Here is a 19,636-nt window from a genome sequence, read left to right as displayed (position 1 = left end):
CCACACATTATATTATAGAAAGACATCAACTAATCATCCTTGTACATTCTCTTATTTTTAGTCTTCTGTGTGCCCTCGCCTGTCCACGTGCTCCTACACAATAGGCTGGATTCTCCATTTGGGAGACTATATCTTCCCGCCAGAACTGAATTGCTTCTGGTTTGCGCTGGTGCTAGGAGCAGCACACAGAAGCAATTCCCTCTCTCTTGCCATGCAAATCTATTCATGGTGGGGAGCACAACGGATTCCATTCCGAATCCTGGTTCGGATCACCATTTTGAGCGGGTGTCACAATACTGAGATCTGGCGGTTGGCCCCCTTCCCGCTCACAATGCGAATCCTGCCCCCCCCCCCCCATTGACAAGTAGGCATCCTCCCCCTCCACCCCACCATGGGATTTTCTGGGTCATCCCCTCCCTGCCACCAGACCCCCATATCAGAAACCCCCATATTAGAGATGTCCCCATCAGAGATCACCCCATATCAGACCCCCTCCCAGATTAGAGATCCCCTCCCCCCATCAGAGGCTGTGTGGAAGCTATTACCCTGTCAATTACAATCAACTAAAAACTATTTATCTTGGAAGGTAAAATGAAGTTTGCAGATCAAAGAATCTGAGGGGGGTTAAAGTCTTGTTATGTGGTTTTAGGTTTCTATGAAGTTAACAGGTGCTGCTTTCTACATATGTGTCTGAGGCAGCAGGTGTAAGGAAGAGGTGAGTGAGGAAGCATTGATTCCTCACTGTTTCTGCCTGGACTGCTATTTTGCTTCCAGGCAGGGGTGACTATGGGTGGGGTGTAGGGGGTACTGTGGTGGTGGGCTCTGATGGGTGGGGGAAGGATTTATGATCGGGATCTCTGATATGGGGAGGTCTCTGATATGGGAGTTGCTGGTGAGGGTCTGATGGGCGATGGGCAAAGTTTGCGTTGTGTGGGTCTCCGCTAGTCTTTGGGACACCTACATTAAATACTTACCCCCTTGGCAAATACTTGCATCAATCCACACCCGTGCGAATCCCGGCCCAGAGGGCAGAAGCATCGCGGGGGCATGGAGAATCCGGTGCCCAGCCCCATTAATAAGATGCAAATCGGTTCAAATTACCAATTTACATCCTTTTGCTGGTGCGGAGTGCGAATCTCAATGCCACTGACAGTGGGGACCGAAGCATTGCAACTGCACCAGGTGCAGATCCCGTTTTTTGCCAGATGCGAGATTCTCCATCAGGCAGGTGGAAGGCTACTAACTGCAGATGGCTTTGTCGGTCACCCTTTTAAAACATTTTTTTTATTCTCCTCCTTTTTCACATTTTCTCCCACATTTACATCCATCAACAATAAACAATAATCAGCAAGATATGTCAGTCTCCATAATAACAACGGTCCCATCTACCCACCAACCCCCAAACTTCAACCCACATGTTTACATAAACAAATGACAAAAAAGAATCAGGGATTACCCGTAGTCACCTTTAATCTTACACAGCTCCCCCCCCCCCCCCCCCCCCCTACCACCCCCCACCACCCCCACCCCCCAGGTCTCCAGCTCCTCCCATCCACTGCCTCTTGTAAAACTCCTCCTCCCAACCTCGGTTCCTTCCCCCCAACATTCCACCCCGGCTAGACCACTCGGACCCTGTTCTGCCAGGCTCCGATGGCCGCAGCCCCTCCCCCCACCTCACTCCCATTCACTGGCCGACTTAAACCGTGGAGGCACCCGCCCGGGTCCCTTTCCCACTTGCCCGGCCCTAGGAAAGCCCAAAGATCCCCTTTTAGCACACAAACCCCGCATATCCACCTACACCCTCATTTCAAGTCCCTTCCCTTGACCAAATATATACCACATTGGCTCCTTTAGTTTCTACACCCGCGTACAGTGATACAAAAAAGAAGAAAATACAGTCATGAGGTTACATCGGCACATGGCCATTCCTCAATTTGTCAGTTCTGCCACAGTCCTTCTGCTTTCGCAAACTCCTCCGCTGCTTCCGCCGTTCCAAAATAAAAGTCCCTGAGCTTGTAAGTCACCCTCAGCTTCGCTGGATATACAATGCCGCACCGCACCTTGCTAATGTACAGTGCCCTCTTCACCCGGTTGAAGGCAGCCCGCCTCCTTGCCAGCTCCACCGTAAACTCCTGGTATACACGTATACCAGTTCCAGCCCACTGCACCACCCGCTTCTGCTTGGCCCAGCTCAGGACCTTCTCCTTCAGACTGTACCTATGGAAGTACAGAGTCACTGCCCTTGGCGGCTCACTCGCCTTTGGTACAGGCCTCCACGACCAATGAGCCCGATCCAGTCCATATCGGGAGGGATCCTCCCCCTCCCCCAATAGTTTTGCCAGCATTGCAGCAAAATACTCAGTCGGCTTCGGTCCTTCAATTCCTTCGGGCAGCCCCACAATCCTCAAATTCTGTCACCTGGATCTGTTTTCCAGGTCTTCCATTTTTCCTCGCAGATCCTTGTTAGTACCGATCACCTTCCGCATCTCTTTCCCCATCGAGGCAAATTGATCACCGTGCTGCAATAACATCTCCTCCACTTCCTTCAGCGCCTCCCCTTACTCTCGCACCTCCGCCACTGCGCTCGCCACCTCTGTCCTCGCCGGGGAAACCGCCTCCTCCACCAGCACACTCAAGACCTCCCTCATCTCCTTCCTCACCGTCTCCATGCATTTCGCAATCTGCACCAACTGCTTTTCAAATTCCGCAGCCATCACCTTAGTTATTTCTTCAGCCGTAAGCAGTGCGGCCTTCCCTGGTGCTCCAGCCTCCATTTTTCTTGGTGACCCCGCGGTGACCTTTCCATTCCCCGACGGACCTTCAGCTGTTTTTTTCCGGCCGTTTTCTTGCTCACCCTCAACATTTTTCTTTGTTCTTTTTTTCCTCCTGTGTCTTCACTGTGCCTCCTCCGTGCCTTCTCCCTGCTTCTGCCACCTCTGTGGACCCTGGGACCGGGCTTAAAGCACCGAAAATGCCGTTCCCGAACGGGAGCCCTCCATTGTGCGGCCGCCTCCCGCCCGCCGTCACCGGAAGTCCTTTGTCGGTCACCCTTGAGCACCTTTCGGTTTAGAAACCCAGCAATGGATGACACTGTCTCAGTTTAGGCGACTGCAGGGGAGGTCGTGTCTCACTAACTTGATAGAGTATTTCGAGGAGGTCACTAAGATGATTGATGCAGGTAGGGCAGTGGATGTTGTCTATATGGACTTTAGTAAGGCCTTTGACAAGGTCCCTCATGGTAGACTAATACAAAAGGTGAAGTCACACGGGATCAGGGGTGAGCTGGCAAGGTTGTTACAGAACTGGCTAGGTCATAGAAGGCAGAGAGTAGCAATGGAAGGATGCTTTTCTAATTGGAGGGCTGTGACCAGTGGTGTTCCACAGGGTTCAGTGCTGGGACCTTTGCTGTTTGTAGTATATATAAATGATTTGGAGGAAAATGTAACTGGTCTGATTAGTAAGTTTGCAGACGACACAAAGGTTGGTGGAATTGCGGATAGCGATGAGGACTGTCAGAGGATACAGCAGGATTTAGATTGTTTGGAGACTTGGGCGGAGAGATGGCAGATGGAGTTTAATCCGGACAAATGTGAGGTGCATTTTGGAAGGTCTAATGCAGGGAATATACAGTGAATGGTAGAACCCTCAAGAGTATTGAAAGTCAAAGAGATATAGGAGGACAGGTCCACAGGTCACTGAAAGGGGCAACACAGGTGGAGAAGGTAGTCAAGAAGGCATATTGCATGCTTGCCTTCATTGGCCGGGGCATTGAGTATAAGAATTGGCAAGTCATGTTGCAGCTGTATAGAACCTTAGTTAGGCCACACTTGGAGTATAGTGTTCAATTCTGGTCGCCACACTACCAGAAGGATGTGGAGGCTTTAGAGAGGGTGCAGAAGAGATTTACCAGAATGTTGCCTGGTATGGAGGGCATTAGCTATGAGGAGCGGTTGAATAAACTCGGTTTGTTCTCACTGGAACAAAGGAGGTTGAGGGGCGACCTGATAGAGGCATACAAAATTATGAGAGGCATAGACAGAGTGGATAGTCAGAGGCTTTTCCCCAGGGTAGAGGGGTCAATTACTAGGGGGCATAGGTTTAAGGTGAGAGGGGCAAGGTTTAGAATAGATGTACGAGGCAAGTTTTTTACGCAGAGGGTAGTGGGTGCCTGGAACTCGCTACCGGAGGAGGTGGTGGAAGCAGGGACGATAGTGACTTTTAAGGGACATCTTGACAAATACATGAATCAGATGGGAATAGAGGGATACGGACCCAGGAAGTGTAGAAGATTGTAGTTTAGTCGGGCAGCATGGTCGGCACGGGCTTGGAGGGCCGAAGGGCCTGTTCCTGTGCTGTACATTTCTTTGTTCTTTGTTTGCAGTCTGGGCTGTCTGGGCCCACTGACACGCAATAGAATGGGTACTGGGCAAGTGGCTGTTTTCCTCTGAGAGCCACTGTCACTGCCCCGGGGTGGCACCTCATTAATCCTAGTTACATGTTGGAGGACAAATTGTTGGACTGTTAAGATAACCAGTAAACCCCATTGCAAACAATGCAGCTGGCAAGAAGGCAGCAAGCTGACACCAATATTCAGACATTGAGTGGCTGCTGCTTGTATTGTAATTGAATCTGTGACATTAACCATCAAACAATGTATCATAGTTAGTTCAACAAGGTTATGAATTGAGTTGGCAACTATTCCCAGCTGGAAGGGATGGCTCCAAGCTTTGCAGGTATATTGTTTGACAAACAACCATCCAAACACAAAACATTAGCTCCCTTCTCTCTCCACAGATGCTGTCAGACCTGCTGAGATCATTAAGTATTTTCTGTTTGTGTGTGTGTGTATGGTGCTGGACTCCTCCATGCTCCTCGACATGTCATAGGGCGTTCTGGCAGTCTTTTCAATGCACCCAAAGCATTTGCTGTGCATATTCTTTGTTGTGCATTTCTTCAGCCTTCCTCTTTAGGCTTCCCAATAAAATATTCATCTGAGCTTTATGAAGTGGAAATCATATGCAACCTCACTCCCTGGTACCTGCTCGCATTGCTGCAGCCATTTAGGCCCAGCATCTCAGCATGTGCAGATGTTGCCTCCTCTAAAACACACAGTGTCAGTATCTGAACTGTTGTGTGTGAAACCAAGTGATGGTGTTGTCTCTTCAACATCACTTACTCTTTTGATATTCCTCCACTGCCTTTCCAGATTTCACCTCGTGGGGATCCGAAAGAACAGATGTACAGGGTCAGGTTGAGGCATGGCAAAGGTAATTGGCCCATGCTGACATCATCTGCAGTTTGTAAATCAGAAGGGATTGTGGGTTGAGGGGAAAATGAGGTGTGAGGAGGAGGATTAATTATGAGAATACAATCATCTTCGGTGATTTCAGCCGAGACTCAAAGATGGTCGTCCCAATAATAGTCAGCATCAATTCCTCCATGGGGATTAAGACATATAGGCGTGCCTCTCCTATGCTAGATTAGATTCTGTTGCCATCCTGTAAGAGAGATGGAATTGTACCTGTGCGTGTCATACAGTCTTTGGGATGTGGCTGTCCTGGCAGTGTGCATAAGCTGCAAAATGATGGTGAGCCCAGATGGCAAGTGCAGGCAAAGCAAATGGCTGGCAGATATGACTCCTGATTGATAGGCATTACTGGTAGGTGAGTGATGAGGGTGTGTGAATAAAGTAGTGGGGTGTTGATGGTGCTGTTGGTACGGCAGCTGAAGATATATTCATTGACCTTACCCACTTGCATGAGATCATTAGACTTCCTGTCACACTGCATTCAGATTCCTGGGGTTTGATAACTGACATTGATCACCATTGCTAGCTGTTCCTGATGCTCCTGGTGTGTGTGTGTGCGTTTGGGTATTCTCCTGGTCCCATCAGGTACAAAACACTCTCCTACTTTCCACTTCCTCCACAGCAATCATTCACATGTGCAAGAAGCATGTTGGCATGCTGCCTGTATTATCATGAACGGCTGTGGACTGATCACACATCATGATCTGCACATCTGGTTATCCCGTTTGGCTCACAAAGAATGAGTTGGTGAGGCAGAGTTTGGAATTTGGGTCCAAATGATAGTAGAATTCAGGAATGGCTGGTAGGATAGCTGGAAATAGCCTGCCCTCTGGTGCCTGGAATGAAGTGTTAAGACCGATGAGGGGCAGAGTCGATAACATGGTAAGACACAAAGGTGCAGAGGGAAACACAAATACAGCTTCAAAGAACTGGCCAGGAAGTATGAACAGATCATTTCAATTTTTTTGAATGAGCCGTTGTGAAAGAATTAAGAACTGAACAAGGCTGGCTGACAGAGTATTACTTGGAGCAATGCACAACAGTAAAGAGGTGGGATGGTGGGGGGGAGGAATGGAATGAATGTTTAATATTTAATTAGCACTGTCAAACTAACTTACTGACCTGGGAAACAAGAGAAATATTTAAGCAGGTAAACTAGTAGGGGATCCTTTCCACAGTTCCACCACTAGTGGAAGGGCTAGTGGCAGACATTTATAGCATACCTGTTAACAGCAGCAGAAATTGTCACTACAGCTAGTCATTACTATGGACGTCACCTCTTGGGCTTTATCAGGTTTGGTGAGTACCAGATAATCCTTATATCTGCCTGCATTGTGACTGCAGGAAATGGACATTTGTTGTTATTGTGGAAGCACGCACACACACATGTCAGTTGCAGTATACAAAAGTGTACAAAGCTGAAAAGAAACTTGTTGCATTTTTCAACGTGCAGGGACAGAAACAGAAAATATCTTCCAGTTGACTTTAGGACAGTCAAATAAAGCAGTAAGAAGAGTCTGTATAATCTCTAGTTGACTTAAGAGCATGTATGATGATAGCAATTGCACCATGTTACCCTAAAGGGACGGACTAAGGTTCACACAACTGCATAGCAACATATTATGCGCGACAATTGCTAATTATATAAAACAACATATTCTCTGATCTATAGTGAGTAGCACCACAGGAAATCAACTGGAATATTATTACAGACTGAATTGTATTGTATTAAGTTCCCCACCTTTTTCTTCATTTTCACATTTTTAAATATGGCGTGAACTCTCCATGTTTTTGCAAACATAGCTCCAAATGCTGTGGTGTAGCCGACTGTAAGAATCCAGGTTCTAACCTGAGTGACAAGAAAAAGATAAATGAAGATAACGAATAAAGGATATCCTTTAATTGCTCCTCAAAATAGCTAATGTTTATGATCATAGAACATTACTTACTCTTAATTGAACTATATCAGTCAATTAAATATATATACATTCAGAAAATCTATTATAGCCTCCATCCAAAATTAAAACCTTGCCCCATTCTTTCTGGATGTTACTCACCAAACTTTACACAAGAATCAACGGTGATTCAATTGCTTTTATCTTTTAAATGCATTGCTATTTTGCCTTCCACTCGTCTTTTAATATGAATTAAGAAATATGGTTTTGTCCTAATGATTCATCGTTATAATTAGTCTGTGTTAGGAATTCTGAGAAAATGATATTATTTATAAAACAGGCTAAAGACAATGACCTGAAATTACAGCAGGGATATAATCATGTAAAATTGCAGGTTCCAATATGTTAGCAGAGATTAAGAATAAACAATTAAATGCCTCCACTGTCATTGTGGAGAGCAATGTTTGCACATTAGAATCTCATAACATGAGCTCAGAAGCATTATTTTCTCATTATGTTTTTTTAAACAAAGTACTCATCATATTTGTGAGAATTGTTTTGTGAACTCTGTGGGTAAAGGTAAATTTTCTACAATGACCTTAATTAGCATTCTCCTTTGATACAACAGAACTGCTTAAACTAAATATTATTGATTTGATCTGATATTGTTTTACAGCACTGAAGTAAATTTTCAAAAGACATATCACATTTTTCAGATTTCATAATTATTCTGACTGTTTCCCATTTCATGACTTCTTTATTATTCATTTTTTGGTACTGAGGTTTTACTTTATCTTTTGCATAAAAATGGTTCTTTTGTCAATGTTAAGATTACACCTCACACCCCTATATCTAAAATACATCTTACTGATCATGTAATATCTGTGAAAAAGGACAACTATGATAAAGTAGAGTGATGGATAAATGGGTTATTTATCAACTTGAATGTTATTACGAACTCTAAACTCTCAACACTGGTAAGCTCAGTGACTCACAATGCCGCGTTAATAAAGTGTTCTCAAATCTAAATCTGGTCAAGTCCAACAGGGATTGGTACAGATTGAGCATATGTAGTTTCTATCACATTATGAAAAAGGTCATTAATCTCCAAAATCAAGTAGACATAAAATCTACATGAGAAATAAATACAGATGGGCAAATTTTCTTGTCCTGCCTGCTGCGGGAATCGTTGCAGATGGGACAGAAAATTTGATGGTCCATTGACTTTGAGCAGGAATGTCCGGCCTTGGGGCAGGTGCAACCGAAAAATCCCGCCCAGTATCTCATTACATATTGAAATGTAAAATATATCATAATTATTTGATTTGTCAAAATAATCCAATTAATTCAGTTGCCAATAAAAGGTGGCATACCAGTTACAAGCTTTTTCTTTTACAATGGTGGTTCATCCTCAATTAATGCAGTTTTATTTTGGATCTTGAGTTTGGCCCATTAAAAAATTAGCAATGGCAAAAAATGTGTCCTTGGTTATCAAACAATTCCAAGAGGACTTGCAAAACCTGGGCTACTTCATCATGTGTCCATAACAATTTATGGTCCTACTCCTTTGTACCATAAAACTAAACTTAATCAGTTCATTCTTAATTTGAAATAGCAAGCGGTTATTCTCAAGAGCTTAAGGAGCTGAATGTGTCAGACAAATCTCTGTTATACTCAAAACATTTTCAGCGGACTTCACTTCTTTCTCTCCTTTTCCTTGGTCTTTCTTTTTTTAAAAAAATATGTTTATTAAGAGTTTTTTAACAAAATTTTCAACCTTACAAACAACCCCCCCGCCCCGCCCTACCCCCCGGAACAAAAAAGAAAGAAAGCTCGCATAGCAAGACATGAACATGGCAAGTCAATATGATACAGAACTTTGTACATTGGATTCCTCCCGTACATGTCAGTTTTCCAGATTATTCATATATTTTCTTGCTCAAATGCCCCCCCAGAAAACCCCCCCTTCCCCCTCCCTCCCTCCTCCCACCCCCTCCCCCGCCCCATGAAAGATATCCCCCCCTTCCCCCCTGGGTTGCTGCTGCTGCTGTCATACCTTCATCTAACGCTCCGCGAGATAGTCTAGGAACGGTTGCCACTGCCTATAGAACCCCTGCGCAGACCCTCTCAAGGCAAACTTTATCTTCTCCAACTTGATAAACCCAGCCATATCATTTATCCAGGCCTCCACGCTGGGGGGCTTCGCCTCTTTCCACATTAACAAGATCCTTCGCCGGGCTACTAGGGACGCAAAGGCCAGAATGCCGGCCTCTTTCGCCTGCTGCACTCCCGGCTCGTCCACTACTCCAAATAGTGCTAGCCCCCAGCTTGGCTTGACCCGGACTTTCACCACCTTAGATACTGTTCCCGCAACTCCCCTCCAGAACCCCTCCAGTGCCGGGCATGACCAAAACATATGGACGTGGTTCGCCGGACTTCCTGAGCACCTCCCACATCTGTCCTCCACCCCAAAGAACCTACTCAGCCTCGGCCCCTGTGCCGGGAGCAGCGGGAATTCCCTCACCTGCTGCCTCACAAACGCCCTCACTTGCATGTACCTGAAGGCATTTCCTGGGGGTAGCCCAAACTTCTCCTCCAGCGCCCCTAAGCTCGCAAACGTCCCATCGATGAACAGGTCCCCCATTCTTCTAATCCCTGCCCGATGCCAGCTCTGAAACCCCCCGTCCATCCTTCCTGGGACAAACCGATGGTTATCCCTGATCGGGGACCACACCGAGGCTCCCATCGCTCCCCTGTGTCGTCTCCACTGCCCCCAGATCTTTAGCGTTGCCGCCACCACCGGGCTCGTGGTGTACCTCAGCGGCGAGAGCGGCAGCGGTGCCGTCACCAGCGCCCCCAGGCTCGTTCCTTTGCAGGACACCATCTCCAACCTCTTCCACGCCGCCCCCTCTCCCTCCATCACCCACTTACGGATCATCGCCACGTTGGCTGCCCAGTAGTAGCCACCCAAATTCAGCAACGCCAACCCTCCTCTCTCTCTGCTACGCTCCAGGAACCCCCTCTTTACCCTCGGGGTCTTGCTCGCCCACACAAATCTCATAATGCTCCTGCTTACCCTCTTAAAGAAGGCCTTGGTAATCACAATTGGGAGGCATTGAAATACAAAAAGAAACCTCGGGAGGACCACCATTTTAATCGACTGTACCCTGCCCGCCAGCGAGAGTGGCAACATTGACGAATGTGATATAAAATAGTTACTTTAGAGATATTAGTTAATGTAATGTAGAAATAGGCCACTTTGATTCTGGTTAGTTCATAGACAAAGGATTTCAGACCGCATGGAAAAAGCAGGAAGAGGTGTGTCTACGAGAGTGATGCTGGATAATAGGGGCCAGAGGAAGGGATTGGAAGTGAGCCAATCAGAATAGATCAACAGGTCAGGGGGGATATAGGATGACCTATGGGCATCGTGTATGTGAAACTTGATGCCATTTGAATGTATCAGTACAGATTCCTTTGTTCCATATCCTCACTTGATTCCAGGGGCGAAATTCTCCGTTATCGGCGGAAAGTCCGCTGATCGGCGCAAAAAACAGCGCAAATCCGACTTGCGTCACGTCGGAAAAATGGGTCGATAGTCTCCGGCCCGAAATGGGCTAGCAGCGACGTAACGGGATCCGCGCTTGTGCAGTGGTTCACGCCGTGCAGTGTCATACGCGCCGCACAGCGTGACGGCTCATAAGGCCGCGCTGCTCCCCCCCAACAGACCGGAACACCCGACCGCAACGCCCGACTGGATGGCTGGCCGCCGCTCAGTCCCGAGGTTCGAGTCACGCGATCTGGAGGCGCTCCTGGACGCGGTGGAGCAGAGGAGGGACGCCCTGTATCCCGGGAACGGCCGCAGAGTTGCCCCACGCCACAGCCGGCGTCTGTGGAGGGAAGTGGCAGAGGCTGTCACCGCTGTGGCCCTGACACCACGGACAGGCACCCAGTGCCACAAGAAGGTGAACGACCTCGTCAGAGCAGGCAGGGTGAGCCTCCCCATATCCCCCCCTCCCCATATCCCCCCTCCCCCATATCCCCGCCTCTCCCATATCCCCCACTCCCCCATATCCCCCCTCCCCCATATGCCCCCCTCCCCCATATGCCCCCCTCCCCCATATCCCCCCCTCCCTCATATCCCCCCCTCCCCCATATCCCCAAGTGAATCCAGCCCTAACCTTAACCTCTGCAATGCACGCGCAACCGATGGCGTGCATTCATATACCTGCCTGTCAGTGTTGCCTTTTACCCCTGCCACCACCCCCCCCCCCCCACAGGAGAAGCGCGCACACAACAATAGGGAGCATGTGAGGACTGGAGGAGGCCCCGCTGATGAGAGGCCACTGACCGTACATGAGGAAAGGGCCCTGGAACTGGCTGGTGGACCTGAGGACCGGGAGGTTGCTGATGCAGAGGTCGGGGGCGTAGTAGCAAGTGAGCCACCGACAGCCCGTCCCCATATCCCCCCTCCCCTATATCCCCCACCCCGTATCACCTGATCACTGCCTGATGTCTAACCATGCATGCTTCATTGTGTATCGCAGGACCAAACGTCCAGGCACCCATCCCCGCAGATGCAGACCGCCCGCAGGATGCCCCTCGGAGGCCACGGGAGACGGAGAGACCCGGACTCTCCGGCATGCGACGCCCGCAGGATGCCCCTCGCACACCACGAGAGACGGAGAGACCCGCACCCTCCGGCATGCGACGCCCGCAGGATGCCCCTCGGAGGCCACGGGAGACGGAGAGACCCGCACCCTCTGGCATGCGACGCCCGCAGGATGCCCCTCGGAGACCACGGGAGACGGAGAGACCTGCACCCTCCAGCATGCGACGCCCGCAGGATGCCCCTCGCATACCACGGGAGATGGAGAGACCTGGAGCAACAGGGAGACGACACCCCTGTCACGTGCGGGAGCGACCACCCAGCGATGAGGGGGGCAGCCACAGGCCCCCGTCACATCCGAGCCAGGACACCACTACCCAGGATACCACTACCCAGGACACCACTACCCGGGACACCACTACCCGGGACACCACTACCCGGGACACCACTACCCGGGACACCACTACCCAGGAAGACGAAATACCGGACAGTGACTCAGAGTGGATGGGTGGAGACGAACCCCCACCCCAAAGTGCTATGGACTCAGTGTGGGACAAAGAGCACGACACAACGCCACTGCTGTCACCAACACCCTCCACCATCGCAGAAACACTCACCTCGGTTGGGCACTTTAGTGATGAGGCGTCTGGTACACTCACTGGTGCGCACAACACAGCCGTCCCGGTACAGCAGGTGGAGGTAGGAACAGCAGAGGGGCCGGGCGGTCGGAGGGCAGCCCAGCCCAAGCGAACATCTGCCGCCCAGATGGATCCCGGGTTCCTGCAGTTACCACACCCACACATAGATCCGATGCAACCACCGACCCGGAGACAAGCGAAGAGGATGACGGGCGGCTTGCGGCGGCTGCGGTCGCAGGTGGAGGAGTCCACACGCGTCCAGGAGCTGGAAGTGGTGCCAGTCATGCGTGCCACCCAGGCCGACACCACACGGGTGGCGTCCGCGGTGGAGGCAATGGGTGCGACGGTGTCAGACATGGGGAACGGTTTGCGAGGCCTGGGGCTTTCCGTGCAGGCGGCGTCTGTGGCCCAGGAAATGGCTGCCCTCTCACAGGAGGCCATGAGCCAATGCCAGCGCCAGATGGCAGAGGCGCTCAACGCCATAGCCCAGTCTCAGCAGGCCATGGCCCAGTCTCTGCAGGCCATGGCCCAGTCTCTGCAGGCCATCGCTGAGGGCATCGGCGCCAGTGGCCATGTGCGAGCCGGCGTTGCACTGTCACAGACAGGGTTTGCCAACCCCCTGGGCTCCATGGCTGCAAACCTGCAGACCCCTGTCGATACCAGCACGGGCCTCCAGGACTGGCAGCGCCAGATGTTGGGGGGGCGTCAGATGGCCAGTCCGTTCGCATCCCCCACCCATGTAGAGGCCTGGGGCCATCGGGCACCCCGAGGGAGGAGGAGGTGGTGTGGTCCGTCCCGGCTCCCTCTGTAGGGGAGGTCCCGGTACACCGCGACACCTCGGACTCCCCCCCTTCCGTCCCAGGTGCATCGGGTGGGCAACTGGCAGGACAGGCTGGCAGCTCGCCATCCAAGTCGCCCGGGCCGCAGCCTGGCCCATCTAGGCCAGGACGCCCCAGGAAACGGCCGCCAAAGGGATCCAGTGTCAGAGGGCAGGAATCACAGGAGTCCACCTCCAGTTCTGCTGTACCGTCTGGGGAACCACGTAGACGTAGTCAAAGGGCCCGTAAGGCCAAACAATTAGACACTGAGTAAGTTGGCACGGTTGCAGGGCACAGATGAGTTTTAGGGGCTAGGGCACGTGCATGAACTCCTTTGGTTATTAAAGTCAATGTTACACCTACAGAAGCTGCCTTTGTGCTCTGTCCAAAGTGTGCGGGGGTGTCATGTACGTTGAGCGCAAGTGTGTGTGTGAGGGGTGGTCTTACTTCAGCCCCAGGTGAGTCTGCCCCCTTCCCCCTGGGCCGCCATCAACATCCCCCGGGCAGAGGACGGGACCGTGCGCTGCAGTGTCACAGCCGCATGCAGGGATGGTCCGGGTGGATGGTGGTACTGTGGCCATGGGTCAGACATAGTCCAACGATGTAGAGCCAGGAGCTCACCGCAGGGCGGGTTGTCATCATCCTCCATGGCCTGCGATAGACACGCGTCCACCCGCAACTGTGTGAGCCCGGCCCGTTGTGCCGCAGGTGGATCGGCAATGGGGGGGGTGGGGTGGTGTGCATGCGGGTGGGGTGGGTGGATGGGTGGGGGGTGTGGGTGGTCGGCTGTTGCCATGGTGTGCGGTCTGTGGCCATACTACCCGATTCCCACGCCCATCTAGTCAGTGAAGCGGGCGTCTATCAGTCTGTCCCATGCCCGCTGGGCCAGCCGGTAACGGTGGACAGCCACCCGCCTGTGTCTACCCCGTCTGCCCTGACCATTACCCCCATCCCCCTCATCTGGGGAGGACTGCACCTCTTCCTGCTGCTCCCCCACTCCGCCCTCCTCTGCCTGCGGCACATCGCCCCTCTGCTGGGCTATGTTGTGCAGGACGCAGCACACCACAATGATGCGGCCGACCCTATCTGACCGATACTGGAGGGCGCCCCCAGAGAGGTCCAGGCACCTGAAACGCATCTTCAGCACGCCAAAGCACCTCTCTATCACTCCCCTTGTCGCTACATGGGCATCATTGTAGCGGTTCTCCGCCTCATTGCGTGGCCTCCGTACAGGGGTCATCAGCCACGATCGCAATGGGTAGCCCCTGTCGCCCAGCAACCAGCCCCTCAGCCGGGGATGGCGTCCCTCGTACATGCCGGGGAAGGATGACCGCGACAACACAAATGAGTCGTGTACACTGCCTGGGTGACGGGCGCAGACGTGCAGGATCATCATGCGGTGGTCGCAGACAACCTGTACGTTCATCGAATAGGTCCCCTTCCTATTAGTGAACACGGCCCTGTTATCTGCAGGTGGCCGCACGTGCCTCATCCAGGGCAACATAGACATGAGCGGCTGCCGCCACGGCGGCCAGCATCGCTGGATGGTCTGAAAACATGACGGCCTGGTGGGGGGGGATGGGAACGACGACATGTCATCATTGCCCATATCCCCTCCTCCCACCAGCCAGGTGGCATGGACCGCATGGGTCCAACTGTTGGAGTCTGGCACCTGGCCAGGTGGACCAACTCACTTGGCCTCCCATCCCCCTCCCCAGCAGGGACCCCCCCCCAACCTCCACCCCGGCACGGACACCCCCATCCCCCTACCCGGCACGGACCCCCACCCAACCTCCACCCCGGCACGGACACCCCCATCCCCCTCCCCAGCACGGACCCCCCCCCAACCTCCACCCCGGCACGGACCCCCCCCCATCCCCCTCCCCGGCACGGACCCCCCCCAACCTCCACCCCGGCACGGACCCCCCCCCCCAACCTCCACCCCAGCATGGACACCCCCATCCCCCTCCCCGGCACGGACCCCCCCCCCCCAACCTCCACACCAGCACGGACACCCCCATCCCCCTCCCCGGCACGTACCCCCCCCCCAACCTCCACCCCAGCGCGGATCCCCCCCCATCCCCCTCCCCGGCACGGACCCCCCCCCAACCTCCACCCCGGCACGGACCCCCCCCCATCCCCCTCCCCAGCACGGACCCCCCCCAACCTCCACCCCGGCACGGACCCCACCCCCCCCAAACTCCACACCGGCACGGACCCCCCCCCCATCCCCCTCCCCGGCACGGACCCCCCCAACCTCCACCCCGGCACGGACCCCCCCCCAACCTCCACCCCGGCACGGACCCCCCCCAACCTCCACCCCGGCACGGACCCCCCCCCAACCTCCACCCCGGCACGGACACCCCCATCTCCCTCCCCGGCACGGACCCCCCCCCCCCCCAACCTCCACCCCGGCACGGACACCCCATCCCCCTCCCCGGCACGGACCGCCCCAACCCCCCCCCCAACCTCCACCCCGGCACGGACACCCCCATCCCCATCCCCCTCCCCGGCACGGACCCCCCCCCCCCACCTTCACCCCGGCACGGACCCCCCCCCATCCCCCTCCCCGGCCTTGACCCCCTCCCCAACCTCCTCCCTGGCACGGACCCCCCCCAACCTCCACCCCGGCACGGACCCCCCCCCAACCTCCCCGGCACGGACCCCCCCCCAACCTCCACCCCGGCACAGACATCCCCCTCCCCGGCACGGAACCCCCCCCCAACCTCCACCCCGGCACGGACACCCCCATCCCCCTCCCCGGCACGGACCCCCCCCCCCCAACCTCCACCCCGGCACGGACACCCCCATCCCCCTCCCCGGCACGGACCCCCCCCCAACCTCCACCCCGGCATGGACCCCCCCCCCCCAACCTCCACCCCGGCATGGACCCCCCCCCCCCAACCTCCACCCCGGCACGGACACCCCCCCCAACCTCCACCCCGGCACGGACCCCCCCCATCCCCCTCCCCGGCACGGACCCCCTCCCGGCACTCCCCCGGAGCCCAGCCTACTCTAACCACCCCCCCCCCCGCCGCACACACACACACAACCCGAGACACACCTCTCCTCATGCATTCAGACTGCGGCCACGCCATCGCCTGCCCAGAGCCAACCCCCCAGGCCGTCACTCACCTCCACGCTGGTCGGCGTGAACCTGGAGCACAGGGTCACGCCGATGAAAAGGAGGTTTAATTTCCGTCGACGTGAACGGTCATCACGTCCACGGGACTTCGGCCCATCCGGAAGGGAGAATATCGGCAGGCCGAAAATCGGCTGCCTTGCGCAGACCCGTGACATTCTCCGCGGCAGCGGCGCCATTAACGCCCCGCTGACTTTTCTCCCTTCGGAGACTTCGGCAACCGGCGGCGGCGGGATTCACGGCGGCCAACGGCCATTCTCCGACCCTCTGGGGGGTCGGAGAATGACGCCCCAGAAGTCCATGGAGCAGAATGTGCTTCGTGCTCCTGAGAATTGAGGAACGCTTGCAAGCTAAATAAAATAACTAATGTTATACCTGCAAATCCATCTCAACTTTTATTGAGGCCAGACTGATGGGTAAAGAAACCAGGGATTCAACAACATGTCCCACCTTTTAAAGCCCTCCTCCATCTGTTCCACCAGCCGCGTCAAATTAAGTTTGTGCAGTGCCCCCCAGCTCCTAGCTACCTGTATCCCCAAGTATCGAAAGCTCCTTTCCGCCCTCCTCAACGGTAGGTCGTCTATCCCTCTTCCCTGATCCCCCAAATGCACCACAAAGAGCTCACTCTTTCCCACATTGAGCTTATAGCCCGAGATGTCTCCAAACTCCCTGAGGATCTGCATGACCTCAACCATCCCCTCCACTGGATCCGCCACATACAGCAACAGGTCGTCTGCGTACAGCGACACTCGATGTTCCTCTCCCCCTCGGACAACCCCCTTCCATTTCCCCGACTCCCTTAACGCCATGGTCAAAGGTTCAATTGTTAATGCAAACAGCAGAGGGGACAGGGGGCACCCCTGCCTCGTCCCTCGGTACAGCCGGAAATACTCCGACCTCCGCCGGTTCGTGACCAAACTCGCCACCTGTACAGGAGCTTAACCCAACTAATAAACTCCCCCCCAAACCCAAACCTCCTCAACACTTCCCAGAGATACTCCCACTCGACTTGGTCAAAGGCCTTCTCCGCGTCCATGGCTGCCACTATCTCCGCCTCTCCCTCCACCGATGGCATCATTATCACATTTAGGAGCCTTCGCACATTGGTGTTTAGCTGCCTACCCTTTACGAATCCCGTCTGGTCCTTGTGAATCACCCCCGGGACACAGTCCTCAATCCTCGTAGCCAACGTTTTTGCCAGCAACTTGGCATCTACATTGAGGAGCGAGTTTGGTCTATACGACCCGCATTGCAGTGGGTCAAAGCTTTAATATCAAAGAGATCGTCGCCTCCGACATTGTCGGGGGCAGGGTCCCCCCCCTCCGTTGCTTCATTGAAGGTCCTCACCAGCAACGGGGCTAACAGGTCTACATATTTCCTATAAAACTCCACCGGGCACCCATCCTGCCCCGGGGCCTTCCCCGCCTGCATGCTCCCCAGTCCTTTAACCAGCTCCTCCACCCCAATGGGGGCCCCCAAACCAGTCACCTCCTGCTCCTCCACCCTCGGGAACATCAGTTGGTCCAAGAATCGTCACATCCCCTCTTTTCCCCCCCCCAGCGCGGGAAAAAGCCCGCGCTTTCCTGAGCCAGCCCCGCCCCCTGTGGCGCAGCTCCTGTTGCGGCCATTATCCCAGTTCCCCCATCCCCGAGTCTCACCTCCCTCCAGCACCGACGCCCACATTCCCCACTATCTCGTCAACAGAAAAAAGAAAGAATTTTAACAAGAACTCTACCCACATCCCCATCCATCATCCCACCCATGAAGCATTCTTTACCCATATTTACAACCCCGTATACAACCAACAGCCCCCACAACCACAGCCCCTCAGTTCGAGTCCAATTTTTCCGTTTGGATAAAGGTCCAAGCTTCTTCTGGCGTTTCGAAATAATGGTGTCGGTCCTGATAAGTGACCCACAGTCGCGCAGGCTGCAGCATTCTGAACCCGACTCTTTTTTTGTGCAGCACCGCCTTGGCCCGGTTGAAGCCAGCTCTCCTCCTTGCCACCTCCGTGCTCCTATCCTGGTAGACTCGGATCACCGCATTCTCCCCTCTACTGCTCCGCACCTTCTTGGCCCATCTCAGGACACTTTCTTTGTCCGCGAAGCGATGGAACCTTGCCACTATCGCCCTTGGCGGCTCATCAGCCTTAGGTCTCCTCGCCAGGACCTGGTGAGCCCCTTCCAGCTCCAGGGGGCTCGGAGAGGCCTCCGCACCCATCAGCGAATGGAGCATCGTGCTCACGTACGCCCCAGCATCAGCTCCCTCCACTCTTTCGGGGAGACCCAGAATCCGGAGATTCTTCCTCCTCGACCTGTTCTCCAGGACCTCGAGTCTCTCGGCCCACCTCCTGTGCACCGCCTCATGCGCCTCCACCTTTATCGCCAGGCCCAGGATCTCGTCCTCGTTCTCATTTGTTTTATCCCTCACCTCGCGGAGCTCCACCACCTGGGCCTTCTGGGTCTCCTTCAGCCCCTCGATCGCCAACAGCATTGGCGCCAGCACCACCTTTTTTAGCTCTTCCCCACGGTGCTTGAGGAACTCCTGCTGGTCCGGCCCCCATGCTGCTCAATCTCCGCCCTCCGCCATCTTGTTTTTTCCCCCTCGTTTTTGCCGCTGCTCCAGAGCCTCTTTCTCCAACGCTCCACCGCTAATCTCCGCCATACAACGTAAGGGGGGACCTTACTTCACCTTCCCACACGGGATTCAATCAAAAAATTTCCAGTCGGGGCTCCTCTGGAGAGCCCAAAAGTCCGTTAAAGCGGGAGCTGCCGAAATGTGCGGCTTAGCTCCGCATCGCCACAACCGGAAGTCTTCGTTGGTCTTTCAATACTGCAATTTCAATCCATGACTTCACTAATCCTGGGCGCGATTCTCCGACCCCCCATCATGTCGGAGAATCGCTGGGGGCCAGCGTGAATCCCACCCCCGCCGTGTCGCGAATTCTCCGCCACCGGAGATACGGCGGGGGCTGGAATCGCGCCGTGCCGGTCGGCGGGAATCCCCCGGCGATTCTCCGGACCGCGATGGGCCGAAGTCCCACCGCTGTCAACCCACGTCAGCTGGCGAGGATTGAACCATCTTTGGGACGGCGGGACACGGAGGCGCGGGCGGGCTCCGGGGTCCTGGGGGGGGGCGCGGGGCGATCTGGCCCCGGGGGTGCCCCCACGGTGGCCTGGCCCGCGATCGGGGCCCACCGATCCGCGGGCGGGCCTGTGCGTGGGAG

General features: G+C 54.2%; 1 protein-coding gene across 1 annotated transcript in view; it reads right to left on the bottom strand.

Annotated features, from left to right (window-relative positions):
* Nucleotides 1–19,636, bottom strand: part of gabbr2 (gamma-aminobutyric acid (GABA) B receptor, 2) — a 1,455,116-nt gene that overhangs the window by 196,368 nt on the left and 1,239,112 nt on the right. Inside the window, exon 12 of the mRNA XM_072509007.1 lies at nucleotides 7,050–7,157. Coding sequence (XP_072365108.1) covers nucleotides 7,050–7,157 — 108 coding nt within the window. The remainder of the gene's footprint in view (nucleotides 1–7,049; nucleotides 7,158–19,636) is intronic.

Source organism: Scyliorhinus torazame, chromosome 6 (assembly GCF_047496885.1).
Source record: "Scyliorhinus torazame isolate Kashiwa2021f chromosome 6, sScyTor2.1, whole genome shotgun sequence".
Lineage (NCBI taxonomy): Eukaryota > Metazoa > Chordata > Chondrichthyes > Carcharhiniformes > Scyliorhinidae > Scyliorhinus > Scyliorhinus torazame.
Note: the sequence above shows the minus strand (reverse complement) of the source record. Positions and strands in the feature narration are given on the sequence as shown.